The 25,053-nt window shown below is 44.0% G+C and overlaps 1 protein-coding gene across 4 annotated transcripts in view; it reads left to right on the plus strand.

Annotated features, from left to right (window-relative positions):
- The window catches only part of LOC139531520 (semaphorin-5A-like), a 360,002-nt gene that overhangs the window by 96,603 nt on the left and 238,346 nt on the right, over positions 1-25,053 (plus strand). For all 4 annotated transcript variants that reach the window (XR_011666374.1, XR_011666375.1, XM_071328026.1 and 1 more), the window contains exons 3-4: positions 9,437-9,536; positions 13,346-13,391. Coding sequence is in view for 2 of the 4 variants with exons in the window: in XM_071328026.1 (XP_071184127.1) it covers positions 9,437-9,536; positions 13,346-13,391 (146 nt within the window). In the remaining 2 variants the exon portion in view is untranslated. The remainder of the gene's footprint in view (positions 1-9,436; positions 9,537-13,345; positions 13,392-25,053) is intronic.

Raw genomic sequence — 25,053 nt, forward strand, 5'->3', positions numbered from 1 at the left:
TATTTATTTATTTATTTATTTTTATTTAACCTTTATTTAACCAGGTAGGCAAATTGAGAACACGTTCTCATTTACAATTGCGACCTGGCCAAGATAAAGCAAAGCAGTTCGACACATACAACAACACATAGTTACACATGGAGTAAAACAAACATATAGTCAATGATACAGTGAAAAAAAATAAAAAAATAAGTCTATATACAATGTGAGCAAGTGAGGTGAGATAAGGGAGGTGAAGGCAAACAAATATATGTATAAATAAATAAAAATATAAAAAGGCCATGGTGGCGAAGTAAATACAACACAGCAAGTAAAATAAAAACTAAAAACACTGGAATGGTTGGTTTGCAGTGGAAGAAAGCGCAAAGTAGAGACAGAAATAATGGGGTGCAAAGGAGCAAAATAAATAAATAAATACAGTAGGTAAAGAGGTAGTTGTTTGGGCTAAATTATAGATGGGCTATGTACAGGTGCAGTAATCTATGAGCTGCTCTGACAGCTGGTGCTTAAAGCTAGTGAGGGAGATAAGTGTTTCCAGTTTCAGAGATTTTTGTAGTTCGTTCCAGTCATTGGCAGCAGAGAACTGGAAGGAGAGGCGGCCAAAGGAAGAATTGGTTTTGGGGGTGACCAGAGAGATAAACCTGCTGGAGCGCGTGCTACAGGTAGGTGTTGCTATGGTGACCAGCGAGCTGAGATAAGGGGGGACTTTACCTAGCAGGGTCTTGTAGATGACCTGGAACCAGTGGGTTTGGCGACGAGTATGAAGCGAGGGCCAGCCAACGAGAGTGTACAGGTCGCAGTGGTGGGTAGTATATGGGGCTTTGGTGACAAAACGGATGGCACTGTGATAGACTGCATCCAATTTATTGAGTAGGGTTTTGGAGGCTATTTTGTAAATGACATCACCGAAGTCGAGGATTGGTAGGATGGTCAGTTTTACAAGGGTATGTTTGGCAGCATGAGTGAAGGATGCTTTGTTGCGGAATAGGAAGCCAATTCTAGATTTAACTTTGGATTGGAGATGTTTGATGTGAGTCTGGAAGGAGAGTTTACAGTCTAACCAGACACCTAGGTATTTGTAGTTGTCCACATATTCTAAGTCAGAGCCGTCCAGAGTAGTGATGTTGGACAGGCGGGCAGGTGCAGGCAGCGATCGGTTGAAGAGCATGCATTTAGTTTTACTTGTATTTAAGAGCAATTGGAGGCCACGGAAGGAGAGTTGTATGGCATTGAAGCTCGCCTGGAGGGTTGTTAACACAGTGTCAAAAGAAGGGCCAGAAGTATACAGAATAGTGTCGTCTGCGTAGAGGTGGATCAGAGAATCACCAGCAGCAAGAGCGACATCATTGATGTATACAGAGAAGAGAGTCGGTCCAAGAATTGAACCCTGTGGCACCCCCATGGAGACTGCCAGAGGCCCGGACAACAGACCCTCCGATTTGACACACTGAACTCGATCAGAGAAGTAGTTGGTGAACCAGGCGAGGCAATCATTAGAGAAACCAGGGTTAGGGTTAGGGTTAGGGTTAGGTTTAGGTTTAGGTTTAGGTTTAGGTTTAAGCTTAGAGTTAGGTTTAGGCTTAGGGTTAGGTTTAGATTTAAGTTTAAGCTTAGGGTTAGGGTTAGGGTTAGGGTTAGGTTTAGGGTTAGGGTTAGGGTTAGGTTTAGGTTTAGGCTTAGGGTTAGGTTTAGGGTTAGGGTTAGGGTTAGGTTTAGGGTTAGGGTTAGGGTTAGGGTTAGGGTTAGGTTTAGGTTTAGGCTTAGGGTTAGGTTTAGGGTTAGGAAGTATCTTGAAGAGAACATAAACAAATTACCACATCAGGTTCATTACAACTATCTGTTACATCACCGATTGGAGACCAAGACGGTTTAATTGGTCCATGGCAAATCGTTTTTACAGCCCACTAAGTCCCCTGCGCGTCCGACTGGCTACATTCTTAAGCATCAATGTATTCTCTTTATGACCACACTTCTCACAATGTGGCATTTTAATACCCAATGCAGGAAATTAAATATAGTCCACGTAGCCTTAACTTTGTGTACTACATCTCTCTCATTTGTCCCTGTAGTAAATCCCCTTCATGTGTTTTTCTTTAAGTCTTCAAGCTGCACTATGTCACTTTTTGGGCGACCCGACCAAATTTCACATAAAAACTTGAGTTATAGATGTGTCTTTCTCATTGAAAGCAAGTGTAAGCAGCGGTAGAGCTGTTCTATGTGTGTTTCTTCTGTGCTTCCCATTCATTTTTTGTGTCTTTTACCATTCGGTTTTGTACACCAGCTTCAAACAGCTGAAAATACAATATGTTTTACTATGTAAAATATATTTCACAGCGGTTTAGATAGTACAAAGATTATACTTGCTTCTTTTGTCACATAAACTGAAATTAGGTGAACTATTAGAATTTTAACAACCAGGAAATGGCAGAGTGATTTCTGCATTGTGCATCTTTAAATGACACACAGAGGACATTACGTAATCTTGTTAAATATTCATTTTTTTCTTCCCTTAAAGGGTTTCGCTGTAAAGTGCATGTTGAATTGAAATATTTTATTGCACACTTATTTTCGGCTATGTAGTGGTTTCTCTGGTTTGAATCACCCTCTGACCTGAGGCCTTTGCTCAGCTCCACTGTCATTTTAGACGCAGGAAACTATGCTTGTTTTCACTTCCTAAAATAACACTTCAGGGGAAACCCTGCAAGGACACAGAGGGTTCCACCAGTTCTGGTCAACATGGACCTCTGTGTTTATATTCTTACAATATCAAGGACCAGGAGTTTGCCCTGATCATGAAATGTGGTCAGGAAAACCTCCTGTTCCTAATAATATATTATCGCTAATGGTCAGAAGGTTTCTCCTGACCACACGACTTCACCTCCAGGTTGGTTAACCTGAACCTAATTTTGACAGTTTTCATTCTGACATTGAACAGGTGTTTATTTTAACTTTATATTAAGGTTTAATTCTCAATCCAACTTCACAAAATAGTTGCCATTTCATATTTTCGTTTTACCACAGGGGACAGCAAAGACACCCTAGTTTCTCCAGTTGGACACGTCTTGACAGCCTGCATTTATGTGTAATATATAGGCACTCAATTTAAACCCTCAATTACCTCCCCATTTACTCCTAGAGACATAAGGTATTCTAGTCCCAGTCGGTTCCACATGTGTCTATTGTGTTAGGTCATGTTGTTCTTTATACAGGTTGAGCTCTCTGAGACTGAAGACTGCCCTCGTCTCTGGAGCTGGGGTGTGTCTGAACCCGGAACAACAACCAGGAAAGAGTGATGGAGAAGGAAAAAAGGCAAAGGGGGATAGAAGTGGGGAGGAGGGGAATGGGGGATAGAAATGGGTAGGAGGGGAAAGGGGGATAGAAATAGGGAGGAGGGGAAAGGGGGATAGAAGTGGGGAGGAGGGGAAAGGGGGATAGAAGTGGGGAGGAGGGAAAGGGGGATACAAATGGGGAGGAGGGGAAAGGGGGATACAAATGGGGAGGAGGGGAAGGGGATAGAAATGGGGAGGCGGGGAAAGGGGATGGAAGTGGGGAGGCGGGGAAAGGGGATAGAAGTGGGGAGGAGGGGAAAAGGGGATAGAAGTGGGGAGGAGGGGAAAGGGAATGGAAGTGGGGAGGAGGGGAAAGGGGGATGGAAGTGGGAGGGGGATAGAAGTGGGGAGGAGAGAAAGGGGGATGGAAGTGGGGAGGAGGGAAAGGGGGATAGAAGTAGGGAGGAGGGAAAGGGGGATAGAAGTGGGGAGGAGGGGAAAGGGGGATAGAAATGGGGAGGCGGGGAAAGGGGATGGAAGTGGGGAGGCGGGGAAAGGGGATAGAAGTGGGGAGGAGGGGAAAAGGGGATAGAAGTGGGGAGGAGGGGAAAGGGAATGGAAGTGGGGAGGAGGGGAAAGGGGGATGGAAGTGGGAGGGGGATAGAAGTGGGGAGGAGAGAAAGGGGGATGGAAGTGGGGAGGAGGGAAAGGGGGATAGAAGTAGGGAGGAGGGAAAGGGGGATAGAAGTGGGGAGGAGGGGAAAGGGGGATAGAAATGGGGAGGCGGGGAAAGGGGATGGAAGTGGGGAGGCGGGGAAAGGGGATAGAAGTGGGGAGGAGGGGAAAGGGGGATAGAAGTGGGGAGGAGGGGAAAGGGAATGGAAGTGGGGGGGAGGGGAAAGGGGGATGGAAGTGGGAGGGGGATAGAAGTGGGGAGGAGAGAAAGGGGGATGGAAGTGGGGAGGAGGGAAAGGGGGATAGAAGTAGGGAGGAGGGAAAGGGGGATAGAAGTGGGGAGGAGGGGAAAGGGGGATAGAAATGGGTAGGAGGGGAAAGGGGGATAGAAATGGGGAGGAGGGGAAAGGGGGATAGAAGTGGGGAGAAGGGAAAGGGGGATACAAATGGGTAGGAGGGGAAAGGGGGATAGAAATGGGTAGGAGGGGAATAGGGATAGAAATGGGTAGGAGGGGAAAGGGGGATAGAAGTGGGGAGGAGGGGAAAGGGGATGGAAGTGGGGAGGAGGGAAAGGGGGATAGAAGTGGGGAGGAGGGAAAGGGGGATAGAAGTGGGGGGGAGGGGAAAGGGGGATAGAAGTAGGGAGGAGGGAAAGGGGGATAGAAGTGGGGAGGAGGGGAAAGGGGGATAGCAGTGGGGAGGAGGGGAAAGGGCAATAGAAATGGGGAGGAGGGGAAAGGGGGATAGAAGTGGGGAGGAGGGGAAAGGGGGATAGAAGTGGGAGGGGGATGGAAGTGGGAGGGGGAAAGGGGGATGGAAGTGGGGAGGAGGGGAAAGGGGGATGGAAGTGGGAGGGGGATGGAAGTGGGAGGGGGAAAGGGGGATGGAAGTGGGGAGGAGGGGAAAGGGGGATGGAAGGTCAGGGTTCATTTAAGGTTCACATCGTGTTCCTACCGAAATTAAAGCTATTGCTTCTCCACTAGAGCCCTACAAAACACCAAGGTTATTTTAAAGCCCTGAGGTAATCCACCAAATCACTCAATGTGATTCTACCAAGAACACTCAGTTTTCTAAAGATCCTACCAGTGTTCTACTTTAAATAGTTATATCGTTCTCCTCAGTGTTCTACAACTTCCCAGTATTCTAACAGTGTTCTACCCATACCCCTCTCTCAGCCCAAACAAAACTAATAAATAATGTCATCATCTAACATTAGTCTTTTGTTTCTCATTAGATCTCATATCCCAGGGTAATACATCAGCTCTGGCTTATGAATGCTTATCACCGCTTATGAATGTTTATGAGCCCTTCGCCTCGTCTTAAAACATAAATCCTCAGTTGTGAATGTTGTATCTACTTAAACTCCTCTGTGCATTCTCCTTCCCTCTCCCCTCTGAAGGACCTGAGTGGGGCTATACCCTGGTGGGACCACAGCTGATTTATGGCGGAAACGCTGGGTAACTGAAGCCTTGGTTTCCCTCGAGGGTGTCGCTGTCACATTTGTATGCTCTAGAGCCTCTCCAAGATATAAGAAATGATCCTGCCGGCGGCACCAGAGGCGCATCCCAGACTCCCGTCCCCCTGTAGAATTAGAGTGGAACCTGCCATTACCCGCAGCCCAATCTCAGGGCGGAATTTTGTTGTGATCTCTCTCCGATATTTATTTCACCAAGGCTAATGAAAATGTATTAGCTCTGGGTCTGCGAGTTTAACGTTTCCTCCTCCCAGTTTAACTTGATCTTATTCTCATTAATACGTAGAACCCTGAAGAATGTAAGAAGAGAGAAACAGCTTCGTTAACAGTGATTCCATCCTGTTAGGTGATGTTGATGTGGTAGTGCTCTATACTCCTACAGTTTGACAAGGAGGTTGATTCAGTGCTATATTTTCTAGTAGGTATCTACCAGCAGTGACTCAGACAGGCGGTCAGTAAGTCCCTGTTGTATTGGGCTGAAAGCTGCAGCTTGACAGAAGTAAACAGCTGATTGGTGGTTTGATGCAGTTCAGGTTAGACTGTTAGTTTCAGGTGTTTTGCATTTTTTGACAGATAAGGTTTTTGACTCCAATCGTAGCTGTACTCCATCAATGTTATGTCTACATGTTAGGTCTACATGTTAGGTCTACATGTTAGGTCTACATGTTAGGTCTACATGTTAGGTCTACATGTTAGGTCTACATGTTAGGTCTACATGTTAGGTCTACAAAAGAGCTCTCTGAAACTTCAGATAACGTACAGCTACGGTATACACAAATCAGGATTTAACATAATATCAGCAACAGTAAATAGTTTAACTCTCTACCACGAAAAGTCTTTTGAAATCCCAGAGCCACAGTAACACCAGCACTTGAAAATACTTTGATGTAACACAATAAATATTGCTAGCAGTTTCAGACAAGGATTATTAGAGTACAATAGTGTCTAGTAACAGGATTATTAGAGTACAATATTGTCTAGTAACAGGATTATTAGAATACAATATTGTCTAGTAACAGGATTATTAGAGTACAATATTGTCTAGTAACAGGATTATTAGAATACAATATTGTCTAGTAACAGGATTATTAGAGTACAATATTGTCTAGTAACAGGATTATTAGAATACAATATTGTCTAGTAACAGGATTATTAGAGTACAATATTGTCTAGTAACAGGATTATTAGAGTACAATATTGTCTAGTAACAGGATTATTAGAATACAATATTGTCTAGTAACAGGATTATTAGAGTACAATATTGTCTAGTAACAGGATTATTAGAATACAATATTGTCTAGTAACAGGATTATTAGAATACAATATTGTCTAGTAACAGGATTATTAGAATACAATATTGTCTAGTAACAGGATTATTAGAGTACAATATTGTCTAGTAACAGGATTATTAGAATACAATATTGTCTAGTAACAGGATTATTAGAGTACAATATTGTCTAGTAACAGGATTATTAGAATACAATATTGTCTAGTAACAGGATTATTAGAGTACAATATTGTCTAGTAACAGGATTATTAGAGTACAATATTGTCTAGTAACAGGATTATTAGAATACAATATTGTCTAGTAACAGGATTATTAGAGTACAATATTGTCTAGTAACAGGATTATTAGAGTACAATATTGTCTAGTAACAGGATTAATAGAGTACAATATTGTCTAGTAACAGGATTATTAGAGTACAATATTGTCTAGTAACAGGATTATTAGAGTACAATATTGTCTAGTAACAGGATTATTAGAATACAATATTGTCTAGTAACAGGATTATTAGAGTACAATAGTGTCTAGTACCAGGATTATTAGAATACAATATTGTCTAGTAACAGGATTATTAGAGTACAATATTGTCTAGTAACAGGATTATTAGAATACAATATTGTCTAGTAACAGGATTATTAGAATACAATATTGTCTAGTAACAGGATTATTAGAGTACAATATTGTCTAGTAACAGGATTATTAGAATACAATATTGTCTAGTAACAGGATTATTAGAATACAATATTGTCTAGTAACAGGATTATTAGAGTACAATATTGTCTAGTAACAGGATTATTAGAATACAATATTGTGAGAGCAGATTACCCAATGCTTACATTAACTATTAGGGGATTGGACAATATCTGACCCTAGATCAGGCGTTAGGGTAACCTTCCTCCTAGGCCATTACTATTCACTCACCACCTATCAGGTTTCAGGGCAGTAGGGAGCTGACCGGCAATCCGACAGGGATCTTTGATTATATTGGTCAAGGGTTAATGGATCGGGCGCCATGGAGACAGACGTGTTGTGGGTGATCTGGGGTTTGACGTATTCCGTATGTGTTTGTGTTGTGTGTGTGTGTGTGTGTGTGTGTGTACTGTACCCTACTGTACTGTACTGTGCTGTACTGTGGGGGAAATCTATCTCTGGGGTCAGGGGCAAGGTTAAGGCATTGACAACTATGAGATGCATCTGTCTCAGATTCACTTTAGAAGGATCTTGGATTCAAACAGGCATGAACACACACACACACACACACACACACACACACACACACACACACACACACACACACACACACACACACACACACACACACACACACACACACACACACACACACACACACACACACACACACACACACACACACACACACACACACACAGAACCTCACCCTCGTCCCTCACACACACCATATACGGTATGCATTAGTTCTAGCTACAGTAATGATTAACTAAATGGAGTGTAAGGCACGTGGTTGAAAGCCCAGGTGGGAAACTGTGCTGCTTTACCCTCGAGCTTTTAACCTGACATACTTCACTTAATACTACAGCTGTCTGGAGACATACAGGACATGGGGTACATTAGGGCTCATTGTAAGGCTCTCAGAACAGAAGTACGTGCTAAACTGTTTATGTTTGTTCATTTAATCTTCATTCTAACAGGAACTTCATTCTAACAGGAACTTCATTCTAACAGGTTTGAACCTCTTTTCTAAGAGAGGAGACGTAAACAGCACCAGACAACATTAGTGTTTATAAGAGAGGAGACGTAAACAGCACCAGACAACATTAGTGTTTATAAGAGAGGAGACGTAAACAGCACCAGACAACATTAGTATTCATAAGAGAGGAGACGTAAACAGCACCAGACAACATTAGTGTTTATAAGAGAGGAGACGTAAACAGCACCAGACAACATTAGTGTTCATAAGAGAGGAGACGTAAACAGCACCAGACAACATTAGTGTTTATAAGAGAGGAGACGTAAACAGCACCAGACAACATTAGTGTTCATAAGAGAGGAGACGTAAACAGCACCAGACAACATTAGTGTTTATAAGAGAGGAGACGTAAACAGCACCAGACAACATTAGTATTCATAAGAGAGGAGACGTAAACAGCACCAGACAACATTAGTGTTTATAAGAGAGGAGACGTAAACAGCACCAGACAACATTAGTGTTGATAAGAGAGGAGACGTAAACAGCACCAGACAACATTAGTGTTCATAAGAGAGGAGACGTAAACAGCACCAGACAACATTAGTGTTCATAAGAGAGGAGACGTAAACAGCACCAGACAACATTAGTGTTTATAAGAGAGGAGACGTAAACAGCACCAGACAACATTAGTGTTTATAAGAGAGGAGACGTAAACAGCACCAGACAACATTAGTGTTTATAAGAGAGGAGACGTAAACAGCACCAGACAACATTAGTGTTCATAAGAGAGGAGACGTAAACAGCACCAGACAACATTAGTGTTTATAAGAGAGGAGACGTAAACAGCACCAGACAACATTAGTGTTTATAGAACAACAGGTGTTATCAGACACCATCACAATACCGACCAATACTCACAAAGACAACACAATATAGGCCTACAACACTTTATTATATACTGTGGCTATTGGCTAAGCATTTCTCTTTATCCACCCTCTTCGTTCTGCTCTTTTTTTCTCCGATTTGATTGGCTAATGTGTGTCTTTCTCTACTTTGATTGGCAGATATGGAGCCGTGGATCCACAGGTTCCGGGCTGAGGGCACGGTGGATTACTCTCAGCTAACCTTTGACCCCAGCCAGAATGAACTGATAGTCGGAGCCAGGTATTATATCCCCCCCTCGTCCCCTCTCTCTCTCTCGCTTCCTCTCTCTTTCTCTCTCTGGCTTTTTCTCTTGCTATCCCTCTCTCTCATGATTGATGACACCTTTTGAAAATCCTCTGATTGAGTAGTGATTTTCTAGCTGTTCTCCAGTGATGTTCATTGTCTCTGTCAAGCACATCACCTTTAATTCAGCTCAGCGTTTCTCAGAAGTGGTCTCTGACCAGCTGAGATTGGGCTTAGATGAACTCTCAAGTGTGTGTGTGTGTGTGTGTGTGTGTGTGTGTGTGTGTGTGTGTGGGTGTGTGGGTGTGTGGGTGTGTGGGTGTGTGTGTGTGTGTGTGTGTGTGTGTGTGTGTGTGTGTGTGTGTGTGTGTGTGTGTGTGTGTGTGTGTGTGTGTGTGTGTGTGTGTCTGTGTCTGTGTCTGTGTCTGTGTCTGTGTCTGTGTCTGTGTCTGTGTATGTATCCCAATCCTGCTAATGACCTTGGTTGTCAATATAAGCTGTTCTCTCCAGAGTTTAGTAGATAGCTGAGGAAACAGAGAGCTGGAGGACCAAGACAGAGACGCAGAGCTGGGGGAATAAATGAATGTACTGCAGATGGATACAAGGAAATGGAGGAGTTGGGAATACTTGCAGGGATTGACAGATAAGAAGATAATTCAGTAAACGTGGAGAGAGGAGAGAGTCTGTTTAAGAGAGAGAGAGAGAAAGATAGATAGAAAAAGAAAGCGTTCTGCAAGCGTTCTGCATGCATGCAAGCAATACTGGGCTAGGTGGAACTTATACTGGGCTAGGTGGAACTTATACTGGGCTAGATGGAACTTATACGGGCTAGGTGGAACTTTTACTGGGCTAGGTGGAACTTATACGGGCTAGGTGGAACTTTTACTGGGCTAGATGGAACTTTTACTGGGCTAGATGGAACTTATACTGGGCTAGGTGGAACTTTTACTGGGCTAGGTGGAACTTTTACTGGGCTAGGTGGAACTTATACTGGGCTAGGTGGAACTTTTACTGGGCTAGATGGAACTTATACTGGGCTAGGTGGAACTTTTACTGGGCTAGATGGAACTTATACTGGGCTAGATGGAACTTATACTGGGCTAGGTGGAACTTATACTGGGCTAGGTGGAACTTTTACTGGGATAGGTGGAACTTATACTGGGTTAGGTGGAACTTTTACTGGGCTAGGTGGAACTTTTACTGGGTTAGATGGAACTTATACTGGGCTAGGTGGAACTTTTACTGGGTTAGATGGAACTTATACTGGGCTAGGTGAACTTATACTGGGCTAGGTGGAACTTTTACTGGGTTAGATGGAACTTTTACTGGGCTAGGTGGAACTTATACTGGGCTAGGTGGAACTTATACTGGGCTAGGTGGAACTTTTACTGGGTTAGATGGAACTTTTACTGGGCTAGGTGGAACTTATACTGGGCTAGGTGGAACTTATACTGGGTTAGGTGGAACTTTTACTGGGCTAGGTGGAACTTTTACTGGGTTAGATGGAACTTTTACTGGGCTAGGTGGAACTTATACTGGGCTAGGTGGAACTTATACTGGGCTAGGTGGAACTTATACTGGAATAATTTGCTGAACGCAGTTTGAACTGAAACTGACAGGATCGATTCTCTGACATTCAAGGCCAAAACTGATTAGAAATTAAATATCCGTTCCCGAGTGGCACAGCGTTCTAAAGCACTGCATCACTACAGACCTGGGATCAATCGCGGGATATATCACAACTGGCCGTGATCGGGAATCCCATAGGGCAGTGCACAACTGGCCCAGCGTCGTCAGGGTTTGGGGAGGGTTTGGCTGGGGGAGGGTTTAATTGGCCAATCATGCTCTAGTGACTCCTTGTGGTGGGCCAGGCGCCTGCAGGCTGACCATGATCGTCAGTTGAACGGTGTTTCCTCTGACATATTGGTACGGCAGGTTAAGCAGGCGTGTGTTAAGAAGCACGGCTTGACGGGTCATGTTTCAGAGGTGGAACCTTCGCCTCTTCCGATCCCGTTGTGGAGTTGCAGCGATGAGACAAGATCGTAATCGGGGAGAAAAAAGGGTCAAAATAAAAATATATATGAAATAAAAATAAATTAAACAGCCTTAATATTAAACGTCACTCTGCTAAACAATATGAATATAATAAAACTGCTATGATGATGAGTCTTGTGCTAGAATGCTGAACTTATACAATCAAACTGAAACCATTGGTCGTAACAGAACAGGCCTACTCATTCTACAGACTACTCATTATCTTATACTGTTTTGTGGAAAGTTTGAAAGACCAGACAATTAGTTTTGTTAGTTGGCTTACAATCTAGATTTAACCATTCAAAAGAGCCTAAGGCAAGTGAAGTTTCACCGTTGGACTCTCTCTCTCACACACACACACACACACACACACACACACACACACACACACACACACACACACACACACACACACACACACACACACACACACACACACACACGAATGTGGGCCCACGCACACTCACACAGCCTTAGATCCTATGGTCTGTTCAGACATGTGTTTGTCTGGAGGTGACCCCTAGACACTGTTTCAAGATCAGTTGAGCATTTTCTCCACTAGCGGTTGAGGTTGGACTTCGGAAAGAGTGAGCTGATCCTACATCTGTGCAGTGGTGTAAAGTACATAAGTAATAATACTCTAAAGTACTACTGAAGTAGTTTTGTGGGGTATCTGTACTTTACTTTACTATTTATATTTTTGATGACTATTTTACTTTCCTGAAGAAAATAATGCACTTTTTACTCCATACATTTTCCCTGACACCCAAAAGTACTCGTTACATTTTGAATGCCTAGCAGGACAGGTAAAGTGTGTAATTCACGCACTTAAAGAGAAAATCCCTGGTCATCCCTACTGCATCTGATCTGGTGGACTCACTAAACAGAGAACATCCCTGGTCATCCCTACTGCCTCTGATCTGGTGGACTCACTAAACAGAGAACATCCCTGGTCATCCCTACTGCCTCTGATCTGGTGGACTCACTAAACAGAGAACATCCCTGGTCATCCCTACTGCATCTGATCTGGTGGACTCACTAAACAGAGAACATCCCTGGTCATCCCTACTGCATCTGTTCTGGTGGACTCATTAAACACAAATGCTTTGTTGGTAAATCATGTCTGAGTGTTGGAGTGTGCCCCTGGCTATCTGTACATTTACAAAACAAGAAAATCGTGCCGTCTGCTTTGCTTAAAATAAGGAATTTTTTAAATAATTTTTGCTTGTACTTTTGCTTTTGAAACTTAAATTTATTTTAGCAATTACATTTACTTTTGTATACAAAGTATATTTAAATCCTAATACTTTAAGAAATGTACTCAAGTAGTATTTTACTGGGTGACTTTCACTTTTCCTTGAGTCATTTTCTATGAATACTTTTACTCAAGTATGACAAGTGGGTACTTTTTCCACCACTACATCTGTATCTCCAGGACATTTGTAAAATATGTAATCTTTATTCTGTTCAGCTTAGACTGAGTTTCTATTCAAAACCACAAAGATAGTGGTAACTAACTAGTAACTAGTTTCAGACTGGCAGTGAAATCGTATGTATGTAGTTACATCTGAACAGGCCCTTTGGAGTGACCCAGAAAGACAGCTATGATTCATCAAAGGTTTGATGAGGTAGAGGAAATAGCTAAATATGGGAGTAAAATTTGGAAATGATAATTTTGTAAATGGTCTCCTGTCCACTTCTCTTTTTTCACATTGTGTCTTTTTAGAGAAGATTATACCTTCATCTCTCCTCCCTGTCTCTCTTCCTTTCAGAAACCACCTGTTCAGACTCAATCTGGAGGACCTCTCGCTGATTCAGGTGAGTCTTTACCAGCGTTGCCAGTCCCTCATTCATTGCTACCCGTATGTCTCCCTCTATCTCTCTATCCCTCCCTCTTTCTCTATCTCTCTATCCCTCCCTCTTTCTCTATCTCTCTATCCCTCCCTCTTTCTCTATCTCTCTATCCTCCCTCTTTCTCTATCTCTCTATCCCTCCCTCTTTCTCTATCACTCTATCCCTCCCTCTTTCTCTATCAATCTATCCCTCCCTCTTTCTCTATCAATCTATCCCTCCTTCTTTCTCTATCAATCTATCCCTCCCTCTTTCTCTATCAATCTATCCCTCCCTCTTTCTCTATCAATTTATCCATCCCTCTTTCTCTATCAATCTATCCCTCCCTCTTTCTCTATAAATCTATCCCTCCATCTTTCTCTATCAATCTATCTCTCCCTCTATCTCTCTATCCTCCCTCTTTCTCTATCTCTTTATCCTCTCTCTTTCTCCCTCTTCATCACCCTTTCTATGTATCTCCCTCTAACTCTCATATTCGTCTCCCCCCAACTTCCTCACATCTCTCTTTTCTCAGACTCTTTCTTTCTAGTATTATCTCTCCCTTCATTTGTCCTCCCTTTAGTCCTCCCCCCTCCTTTCTCTCTCTCTTCATTTTTCCTCCCTTTAGTCCTCCCCCCTCCTTTCTCTCTCTTTCCCTCAATGTCTAGCTCACAGGCAGTTTGTTGGAACATCGCGTCAGGTATAACAAGACTGCTATCTTTTTTGTTGTTGTTTTTTGAATACATTTTTTTTTATATCTGTGTGTATATACAGTAACACAGTAATACTGGAACAGGCCAGCCGTCAGTTGGGCCCATACAAATCTGTCACAAACAATACACAACACCTGCCATAGCAGTTACAGTAATAACAACCCAGGGTACATTTCAAATATGTCACACTGTTATATGCATCATAACAACACCATTATGTCAGGTGCTGTCAGTGAAGCCAGGATAATGATTATTGTGTCAGGAGATCCCAAGGGCTTGATTTGCGCAATAGATTTCATGCAGTCGTCCTCTAGAAGAGTGGGGTGTGAGAGAACGATCACTAGACTAAGCTGGATCAGAGGAGTCTGCCAGACATCGTAGTCAGTGTTAATGGCCCTATACATCTAACAGTATTATTCTCTGTAGTCATGTCCATGGCTGTATGTATGTACAGTACATGCCTCTATGAAGCTAAGCATCTTATAGCCCAGTGATTAACAAAGCAAACATTGACATGTTAGGGGTTTATATGCATCCCTTAGAAGGGAATAGAAGGAAAGGAGAGAGGAAGAGGGGAAATAATTGTAGAGAGAGAGGGAGAATAAGGGAGATGGAGCAAGGTAGAGAAAGAGAGAGAGAGGGGAAGATAACACTAGACATGAAGGAAAAGAAGGAGAGAGAAGAATAGAGGAATAAGAGATGGGAGATAGGAGACAGTGATATACAGAGACATGAGAGAAAGAGGTAAGGACCCCCCCATAGAGAAAGACAGTGAGACAGAGAAACAGCACAAGGTAAGGACCCCCCATAGAGAAAGGCAGAGAGACAGCACAAGGTAAGGACCCCCCATAGAGAAAGACAGTGAGACAGAGAGACAGCACAAGGTAAGGACCCCCCATAGAGAAAGGCAGAGAGACAGCACAAGGTAAGGACCCCCCATAGAGAAAGGCAGCGAGACAGAGCGACAGCACAAGGTAAGGACCCCCCATAGAGAAAGGCAGAGAGACAGAGCGACAGCACAAGGTAAGGACCCCCCATAGAGAAAGGCAGAGAGGCAGAGAGACAGCACAAGGTAAGGACCCCCCATAGAGAAAGACAGAGAGACAGAGAGACAGCACAAGGTAAGGACCCCCCATAGAGAAAGGCAGCGAGACAGAGCGACAGCACAAGGTAAGGACCCCCCATAGAGAAAGGCAGAGAGACAGCACAAGGTAAGGACCCCCCATAGAGAAAGGCAGAGAGACAGCACAAGGTAAGGACCCCCCATAGAGAAAGGCAGAGAGACAGAGAGACAGCACAAGGCAAGGACCCCCCACAGAGAAAGGCAGAGAGGCAGAGAGACAGCACAAGGTAAGGACCCCCCATAGAGAAAGGCAGAGAGACAGCACAAGGTAAGGACCCCCCACAGAGAAAGGCAGAGAGACAGCACAAGGTAAGGACCCCCCATAGAGAAAGACAGAGAGGCAGAGAGACAGCACAAGGTAAGGACCCCCCATAGAGAAAGGCAGAGAGACAGCACAAGGTAAGGACCCCCCATAGAGAAAGGCAGAGAGACAGCACAAGGTAAGGACCCCCCATAGAGAAAGGCAGAGAGACAGAGAGACAGCACAAGGTAAGGACCCCCCATAGAGAAAGGCAGAGAGACAGCACAAGGTAAGGACCCCCCATAGAGAAAGGCAGAGACCCGTGGGGAGTCACTCGTTTGTTGGCGCTCACTGGGATAAGGCTGGTTAAAAAATATGCTCCATGTCATCCCTTCTTCTCTCCCCACCCCATCCCCTCATCCAATCACCCCTCTTTTCTTTTATCTCACCTGTCGCTCCACCAGCAACACTAAATCAGAGTGTAGATCCCTCCAGCCCCTCATCCAATCACCCCTCTTCTCTTTTTATCTCACCCATCACTCCACCAGCAACACTAAATCAGAGTGTAGATCCCTCCAGCCCCTTTCTCCCCATTTCATCACCGTGGTAATCTGGACCATGGACCAAACTGCCTAGTCTTTCCTCTCCTCTAATTCTCACCCACTTTTCTTCTCCTCTCCTCATTTTACCCGCTTTCCCCCTCACCTCTATAACTCTTTTACCCCTCTCGTCCTTTTGCCCATTCCCCGTTCTCCTCTCCTCTGTCATTTAAAAACAGGATATTAATTGTGGTGAGATTTTCAGCCTTGGCATGTCTTAAAGATATAGCTTTGTCTGTCGTTGTGTTTCATATGAAAGATGTCTCCCTGCTGTTGCCTCTCAGCTCCTATTAAGTGCATTACCGATTGATGAAGGTGATTTGCGAAGGGAAAATTGTTTATGAGTAGTAGTAGTAACAACAGAGAGAGCTCTACGAGAATATTCTGCTTTTTGTTCTTCGTTTTACTTCTCTACATTGAGATGTGTAGAGAAGAGAAAGGAGTTTTACTGTAGAAATTCTTCTTCTTTGGGAAATATCCTACAAACTACACCCACACATGCCTATTTGATTAGCTACCACCTACCATAGTGCTTTAGTACAGTACATACCCATTGGCATTGGTTAACAGGATTTATCATTGCACTGTGCTGACATGAATAACATAAGTGTGTGTTTTGATGAAAATAAGTACTGAGAGCTATGCTTATGCCTTGTATGATTTTTGCAATAAAATGAGAGACCGAGTAGAATTACCATTTGATATGATCCATGCTCAGGCTTAGTCCCTGATGTATTAAAACTAAATATTTATGAGCACGTCAAAACAACCAAGGTCATTCTTCGATGTACTGTATGAACGAAAAATAAACCAGACCTCTAAAAAATATTTTCAGCGTTATTGATTAAAACCCCTCTAATTTCCCCTTAAAAACAAACCCTTCATCACTTAAAATGAAACTGGGGGCCTCTTGGTAGCGTGTTGTTTGCTGACTCAGAGAGAGGTGCCAGTTGCTGTGCCAGCCAGCTAAATGCCCTCTGTCTGTCCTGTGGTACTTCAGTAGTGCTGAGCGATTAACCGGAATGTTCTTATTTTGTGGTTGGTTATTAAACAACTAATTGACCATTCGGTTCAATTACTTAAATTCCACTTAGTTCAGTTTTTTTGCCCAATGCGCCATTTCTTGACAGATAAATCAAATCATTCAAAAGAGACATGAAATCAAGAACTGGGATGCTGGGAGTTGTAGTTTTCATGAAGCATATTTTCAACCGAGTTCAGCGCAAAAAACATGGTAACCATTGCGCCTGTTTTTCCCAGCTGTTACGTTAGATACGCACAGATAGACGGCATGTACACAACACAGCAACAAGCAAAGTACCTTGAAGAAGTAGTAAAATGACTTTGTAAGACAGCTTAGCAGGCAGGCTAGCAAAATAGGATGAATACAGACAGGACAGTATGGGGAGAACAGAGAAGGTTGTCTGGACTGTTTGACTGCTACTGCCTGAGATGAGATGATGACTTTAATAAGGAATGACAAATAATGAAGTCATCAAATAAAAACTAAGTCATACAAACAACTGGACCTGTTTTCACTGTTTTCATTTTCACTGTTTTGGCAATTGAATGTTCACCATTTTCCTTTATATATTTGGAATTTCCCCCCTCTCCTTCTCTCCTCTCCCCCTCCTTCTCTTCCCCTCTCCTTCTCTCCCCCTCTCCTTCTCTCCCCCTCTCCTTCTCTCCCTCTCTCCTCCTCTCCCCATCTCCTCTCCCCCTCTCCCCCTCTACTCTCCCCCTCTCCTTCTCTCCCCCTCTCTCCCCCTCTCCCCGCCCCCTCTCCTCCTCTCCCCCTCTCCCTCTCTCCCTCTCTCCCTCTTTTCTCATGATTTGGTTGGGTCTAATTGTGTTGCTGACCTGGGACTCTGTGGGGTCTGTTTGTGTTTGTGAACAGAGCCCCAGGACCAGCTTGCTTAGGGGACTCCTCTCCAGGATCAATTCTCTGTAGGTGATGACTTTGTTATGGAAAGTTTTGTAATCACTACCTTTTAGGTGGTTGTAGAATTTAACATCTCTTTTATGAATTTTGATAATTAGTGGATATCGGCCTAATTCTGCTCTACAAGGATAATTTGGTGTTTGTCCCATTCTGTGAATTCTTGGTTGGTGAGCTGACCCCAGACCTCACAACCATAAAGGGCAATGGGTTCTATAACTGATTCTAGTATTTTTATTCAGATCCTAATGGGTATGTCACATGTTGGTATGTCACATTTTATGGCCCTTCTTGCGTTGTCCATCAGATCGTTCACAGCTTTGTGGAAGTTACATGTGGCGCTGATGCTTAGGCCGAGGTATGTATCGTCTTTTGTGTGCTGTAGGGCAACGATGTCTAGATGGAATTTGTATTTGTGGTCCTGGGAATTGGAACGTTTTTGGAACACCATTATTTTTGTCTTACTGAGATTTACTGTCAGGGCCCAGGTCTGACAGCATATGTGAAGATCTAGGTGCTGCTGTAGGCCCTCCTTGGTTGGTGACCGAAGCACCAGATCATCAGCAAACAGTAGATATTTGACTTCAGATTCTAGCAGGCTGAGCCCGGGTGCTGCAGACTGTTCTAGTGCCCTCGCCAATTCGTTGATATATATATATTGAATAGGGTGGGGCTAAAGCTGCATCCCTGTCTCACCCCACGGCCCTGTGGAAAGAAATGTGTGTGTTTTATGGCAATTTTAACCGCACACTTGTTGTTTATGTACATGGATTTGATCATGTTGTATGTTTTTCCCCCCAACACCACTTTCCATCAATTTATAAAGCAGACCCTCATGTAAATTGAGTCAAAAAAAACATTTGGAAATCAGCAAAGCATGAGAAGACTTTGCCTTTGTTTTGGTTTGTTTGTTTGTCAATTAGGGTGTGCAGGGTGAATACGTGGTCTGTCGTACGATAATTTGGTAATAAGCCAATTTGACATTTGCTCAGTACATTGTTTTCACTGAGAAGAGTAAGAGTCTGCTGTTAATGATAATACAGAGGATTTTCCCAAGGTTGCTGTTGACGCATATCCCACGGTAGTTATTGGGGTCAAATTTGGGGTGATCAGTCCTTGGTTCCAAATATTGGGGAAGATGCTAGAGCTAAGGATGATGTTAAAGAGTTTAAATATAGCCAATTGGAATTTGTGGTCTGTATATTTAAAAATGTCATTGAGGATACCATCAACACCACAGGCCTTTTTGGGTTGGAGGGTTTGTATTTTGTCCTGTAGTTCCTTCAATGTAATTGGAGAATCCAGTGCGTTCCCTGTCTTTAATAGTTGATTCTAAGATTTGTATTTGATCATGTACAGTGAGGGAAAAAAGTATTTGATCCCCTGCTGATTTTGTACGTTTGCCCACTGACAAAGAAATGATCAGTCTATAATTTTAATGGTAGGTTTATTTGAACAGTGAGAGACAGAATATCAACAAAAAAATCCAGAAAAACGCATGTCAAAAATGTTATGAATTGATTTGCATTTTAATGAGGGAAATAAGTATTTGACCCCTCTGCAAAACATGACTTAGTACTTGGTGGCAAAACCCTTGTTGGCAATCACAGAGGTCAGACGTTTCTTGTAGTTGGCCACCAGGTTTGCACACATCTCAGGAGGGATTTTGTCCCACTCCTCTTTGCAGATCTTCTTCAAGTCATTAAGGTTTCGAGGCTGACGTTTGGCAACTCGAACCTTCAGCTCCCTCCACAGATTTTCTATGGGATTAAGGTCTGGAGACTGGCTAGGCCACTCCAGGACCTTAATGTGCTTCTTCTTGACCCACTCCTTTGTTGCCTTGGCTGTGTGTTTTGGGTCATTGTCATGCTGGAATACCCATCCACGACCCATTTTCAATACCCTGGCTGAGGGAAGGAGGTTTTCACCCAAGATTTGACGGTACATGGCCCCGTCCATCGTCCCTTTGATGCGGTGAAGTTGTCCTGTCCCTTTAGCAGAAAAACACCCCCAAAGCATAATGTTTCCACCTCCATGTTTGACGGTGGGGATGGTTTCTTGGGGTCATAGGCAGCATTCCTCCTCCTCCAAACACGGCAAGTTGGGTTGATGCCAAAGAACTCCATTTTGGTCTCATCTGACCACAACACGTTCACCCAGTTGTCCTCTGAATCATTCAGATGTTCATTGGCAAACTTCAGACGGGCATGTATATGTGCTTTCTTGAGCAGGGGGACCTTGCGGGCGCTGCAGGATTTCAGTCCTTCACGGCATAGTGTGTTACCAATTGTTTTCTTGATGACTATGGTCCCAGCTGCCTTGAGATCATTGACAAGATCCTCCTGTGTAGTTCTGGGCTGATTCCTCACCGTTCTCATGATCATTGCAACTCCACGAGGTGAGATCTTGCATGGAGCCCCAGGCTGAGGGAGATTGACAGTTCTTTTGTGTTTCTTCCATTGGCGAATAATCACAGGAACTGTTGTCACCTTCTCACCAAGCTGCTTGGCGATGGTCTTGTAGCCCATTCCAGCCTTGTGTAGGTCTACAATCTTGTCCCTGACATCCTTGGAGAGCTCTTTGGTCTTGGCCATGGTGGAGAGTTTGGAATCTGATTGATTGATTGCTTCTGTGGACAGGTATCTTTTATACAGGTAAGAAACTGAGATTAGGAGCACTCCCTTTAAGAGTGTGCTCCTAATCTCCGTTCGTTACCTGTATGAAAGACACCTGGGAGCCAGAAATCTTTTTGATTGAGAAGGGGTCAAATACTTATTTCCCTCATTAAAATGCAAATCAATTTATAACATTTTTGACATGCATTTTTCTGGATATTTTTGTTGTTATTCTGTCTCTCACTGTTCAAATAAACCTACCATTAAAATTATAGACTGATAATTTCTTTGTCAGTGGGCAAACGTACAAAATCAGCAGGGGATCAAATACTTTTTTCCCTCACTGTATATGTTTTTGATTTTTGTTATTTTTTCTTTGTTAAAGGGCCGAAAAGATTGGATTGTTCATTTGATAGGGAAGCTGAGATGTCAAAAATACTGTTTAGGTTTTCAACTGCCAAGTTTACATCTTCACTATTACAGTGAAATATTTTGTCCAGGGAGTTGTCTAAAAGGGATTGAATTTGTTGTTGCCTAATTCATTTTTGGTAGGTTTCCACACTACTTTCCTTCCATCTATAGCATTTCTTAATATTATTACGTTCCTTTGGCTTTGATGCCTCATGATTGAGTTTTGCTCTGTTCAAGTAGACTGTGATTTTGCTGTGGTCTGATAGGGGTGTCAGTGGGCTGACTGTGAACGCTCTGAGAGACTCTGGGTTGAGGTCAGTGATAAAGTAGTCTGCAGTACTACTGCCAAGAGATGAGCTATAGGTGAACCTACCATAGGAGTCCCCTCAAAGCCTACAATTGACGATGTACATACCAAGTGTGCGACAAAGCTGCAGGAGTTCTGACCCGTTTTTGTTGGTTATGTTGTCGTAGTTGTGTCTAGGGGGGCATATGGGGGAGGGATTGCTGTCACCTCCAGGTAGGGATTTGTCCCCCTGTGTGCTGAGAGTGTCAGGTTATTGTCCAGTTCTGACATTTAGGTCGCCACATACTAGTACATGTCCCTGGGCCTGGAAATGGTTGATTTCCCTCACCAGGATAAAGAGACTCTTTTCATTAAAGTATGGGGATTCTAGTGGGGGAATATGGCCTGGACCGCTCTTCCCCCCTGGCGCTCAAGTTCGCCAGGCTACCCTGCATTACGCACTCTTGCCACCATCATTTACGCACACCTGCCTTTCCCCGTCACTCGCATCAGCGCTCATTGGACTTACGTGGACTCAATTACTTGTGTAATTTCCTTCCCTATATCTGTCTGCTTCCTAGCTCTGTTCCCTGCTTAGGGATTGTTTGTCATATGTCCTTGTTTACTTGTGTGCTGACGCTGTTCCTGTCGTGTTACATGTCTGTTCCTGAATAAATGTTTGACTCCCCGTACCTGCTTCTCCTGTCCAGTATCGGCCCTTACAATATGTATCTCTGTTGAGATCATTTCCTTTTGAATTTCTTGCCAAATGTACAATTTTCCTGTTTTGATTAATTTAATAGAGTGAGATCAGTTTAATAGAGTGAGTTAGGTCTGCTCTATACCAAATTAGCATACCCCCTGAGTCCCTTCCCTGTTCCACTTCTGGTAGTTTGGTGGATGGGTCTACCAGCTCTCTGTAACATAGAGGGAAACCAGTGGGTCCGTCTCCTCTATACCACCCACCTGGTAGTTTGGTGGATGGGACTACCAGCTCTCTGTAACCTAGAGGGAAACCAGTGGGTCCGTCTCCTCTATACCACCCACCTGGTAGTTTGGTGGATGGGACTACCAGCTCTCTGTAACCTAGAGGGAAACCAGTGGGTCCGTCTCCTCTATACCACCCACCTGGTTGTTTGGTGGATGGGTCTACCGGCTCTCTGTAACCTAGAGGGAAACCAGTGGGTCCATCTCCTCTATAACATGTTTCTTGAATGATGACAATGTCTGTATTTCTGATTTCTGCTCTTTAGGCCAAAGGCAGAGGACCTCAGGTCTAGGATTTTCCAGGATGAGATAGTGAAGTCTTTGTGTTCCATAAAGTGTCCAATGTTGTTAGTAGTGTGGTTTGGCCTCAGACCAATAAATGTGAGGGGAGCCTGCTGCACATCTTTATTTATTTATTTATTTTTTATTTTGACCTTTATTTAACTAGACATGTCAGTTAAGAACAAATTATTATTTTACAATGACTGCTTACCCCGACCAAACCCTAACCTGGACGACGCTGGGCCAATTGTGCGCCTCTCTATGAGACTCCCAATCACGGCTGGTTGTGATACAGTATGGAATCAAACCTGGGTCTGTGATGATGCATCTAACACTGAGATTTAGTGCCGTAGACCGCTGCACCACTCGGGAGCTATCTGGTACATGCCATTGGCTCTTTCTCCCTTTCTCTCTCCCTCTCTCTCTCTCCCTTTCTCCCTCTCTCTCTCCCTCTCTCTCTCCCTCTCTTTCTCCCTTTCTCTCTCCCTTTCTCCCTCTCTCTCTCCCATTCTCTCTCCCTTTCTCCCTCTCTCTCTCCCTCTCTCTCTCTCCCTTTCTCCATCTCTCTCTCTCACTCTCTCTCTCTCCCTTTCTCTCTCTCTCTCTCTCTCCCTCTCTCCCTCTCTCTCTCTCTCTCTCTCTCTCTCTCTCTCTCTCTCTCTCTCTCTCTCTCTCTCTCTCTCTCTCTCTCTCTCTCTCGCAGTGCATGCTGGGTGTTTTTGGAGTTTGAGTGTTTGGTGTGGAAAGCTCTATCCTAACTAACTTTCTTGATTCCTTTCTTTACATGTTATTTTCTATGGTGGAGGGTTAATGCAATATTTGTTTTAGCGGTATCCAAAGTTTTTTTTCAAAGTTAGGGTGGAAGAGGACAGAGAAACTTTCCTGGGGTTTGGAAGTTGTGGTGTGCGCGATGGCTTCTCAGCCTAGCGCGGAGGAGACGCTGTCTATACAGCATGGATTCAGGTGTGTTCCTGAGACCGGAGTTAAGGTGGAGGAGGTTCTGCTCGCGGTCGGTGAACAGGTAGGAGCTGAGTTTATACATTCTGCTTCTAGAATGAACAAAGCTGTGGTTGTGTTCATGAAAAGGGCTAATTTGGTTGGTAGGCTAATTGCTAGCGGAATATTTGTAAGGGATGTGTTGGTGTCAATTTCACCTCTCTCTACCCCTTCAACAAGAGTTGTAGTGGCAAATTTGCCTCCGTTTATTACGGATGATCAAATTAGGAAAGAGCTGAGTCGTTTTGGTAAGTTTGCTAGCGGTTTCCGTGTACTGTCAGCAGGGTTTCAGGCAGATGCCGTTAAACACGTTGTTTCGTTCCGGAGGCAAGTGTTTATGTTTCTGAACAACAACGAGCAACAGCTAAATGTGCACTTTAAAGTGAGACATGGGGAGGGGCTCTATGCAGGTTTTGCCAGCACAGATAGTCTACGGTGTTTTGAATGTGGGGATTTGGGGCACAAGAGTTTTGCGTGCCCACACAAAGGCCGTAGAAAAGGTGAGGGTACAAGCGCCAGTGGGGGAAATCGAGGTCAAAGTGCAGGGGGTAAGGAGATGCAGACAGCAGAGGCTGGACCTAGTCAGGTTAGAGATGGTGGGGTAGATGAGGCTGGGCCTAGTCAGGCTAGAGATGGTGGGGTAGCTGTAGCTGAGTTTAGTCAGGCTAGAGATGGTGGGGTAGTGGATGATGGGTCTAGTCAGGCTAGAGATGGTGGGGAAGCAGAGGCCGGGTCTAGTCAGGCTAGAGATGGTGGGGTAGCTGAGGCTGGGCCTAGTTATGCTATGGAGGGTGCTGGGTCTAGGCAGGATATGGATGGTGGTATAGCAGAGGCTGAGTCTAGTCAGGCTATGGATGGTGGGGTAGCTGAGGCTGGCCCTAGTCATGCTATGGAGGGTGGGGTAGCTGAGGCTGGCCCTAGTCATGCTATGGAGGGTGGTGTAGATGATACTGGGTCTAGTCAGGTTATTCTAGTGGATGAGGAGAGTATAGTGGGGAAGTGTAAGAGATTAGGGGGGGAGGAGGAGGGTGTCAAGAGGAAAAGGAAAAAGGGTGTGGACAAAGGCACCATGGAAATGTTGCCTGTTGCTGTGGGTGAGGCCCTAACCAGAGAGAAAGAGCAGGTGGTCAGGGTGGGAGATAGAGAAGAGGAGGAAAGTGAGTCTGAGGAAGAGGATGAGGAGTTATTTTTTTCAGACTCCTCTTCAATTGGCCCGGAGCTGACAGCCAGTCAACCAGAGGGGTCTAATTACACGTTGAGAGAACTGACAAGGTTCCTGAATGAGACTAAGGGGAAAAAAGTTAATCTTGAGGCTTTTTTTCCTGATCCTAGAAAGTTTGTAAGATCAGTACAACATGCTATGAGAAATGAGGGGCATGGTGTCCTCTCACCCAAGAAACGGTTTAGGTTGAGGAAGTGGGTCACAACAGTGCGTAAAGGTTTACCTTCAGACACTGT

The sequence above is a fragment of the Salvelinus alpinus genome, chromosome 10 (genome assembly GCF_045679555.1).
Source record: "Salvelinus alpinus chromosome 10, SLU_Salpinus.1, whole genome shotgun sequence".
Lineage (NCBI taxonomy): Eukaryota > Metazoa > Chordata > Actinopteri > Salmoniformes > Salmonidae > Salvelinus > Salvelinus alpinus.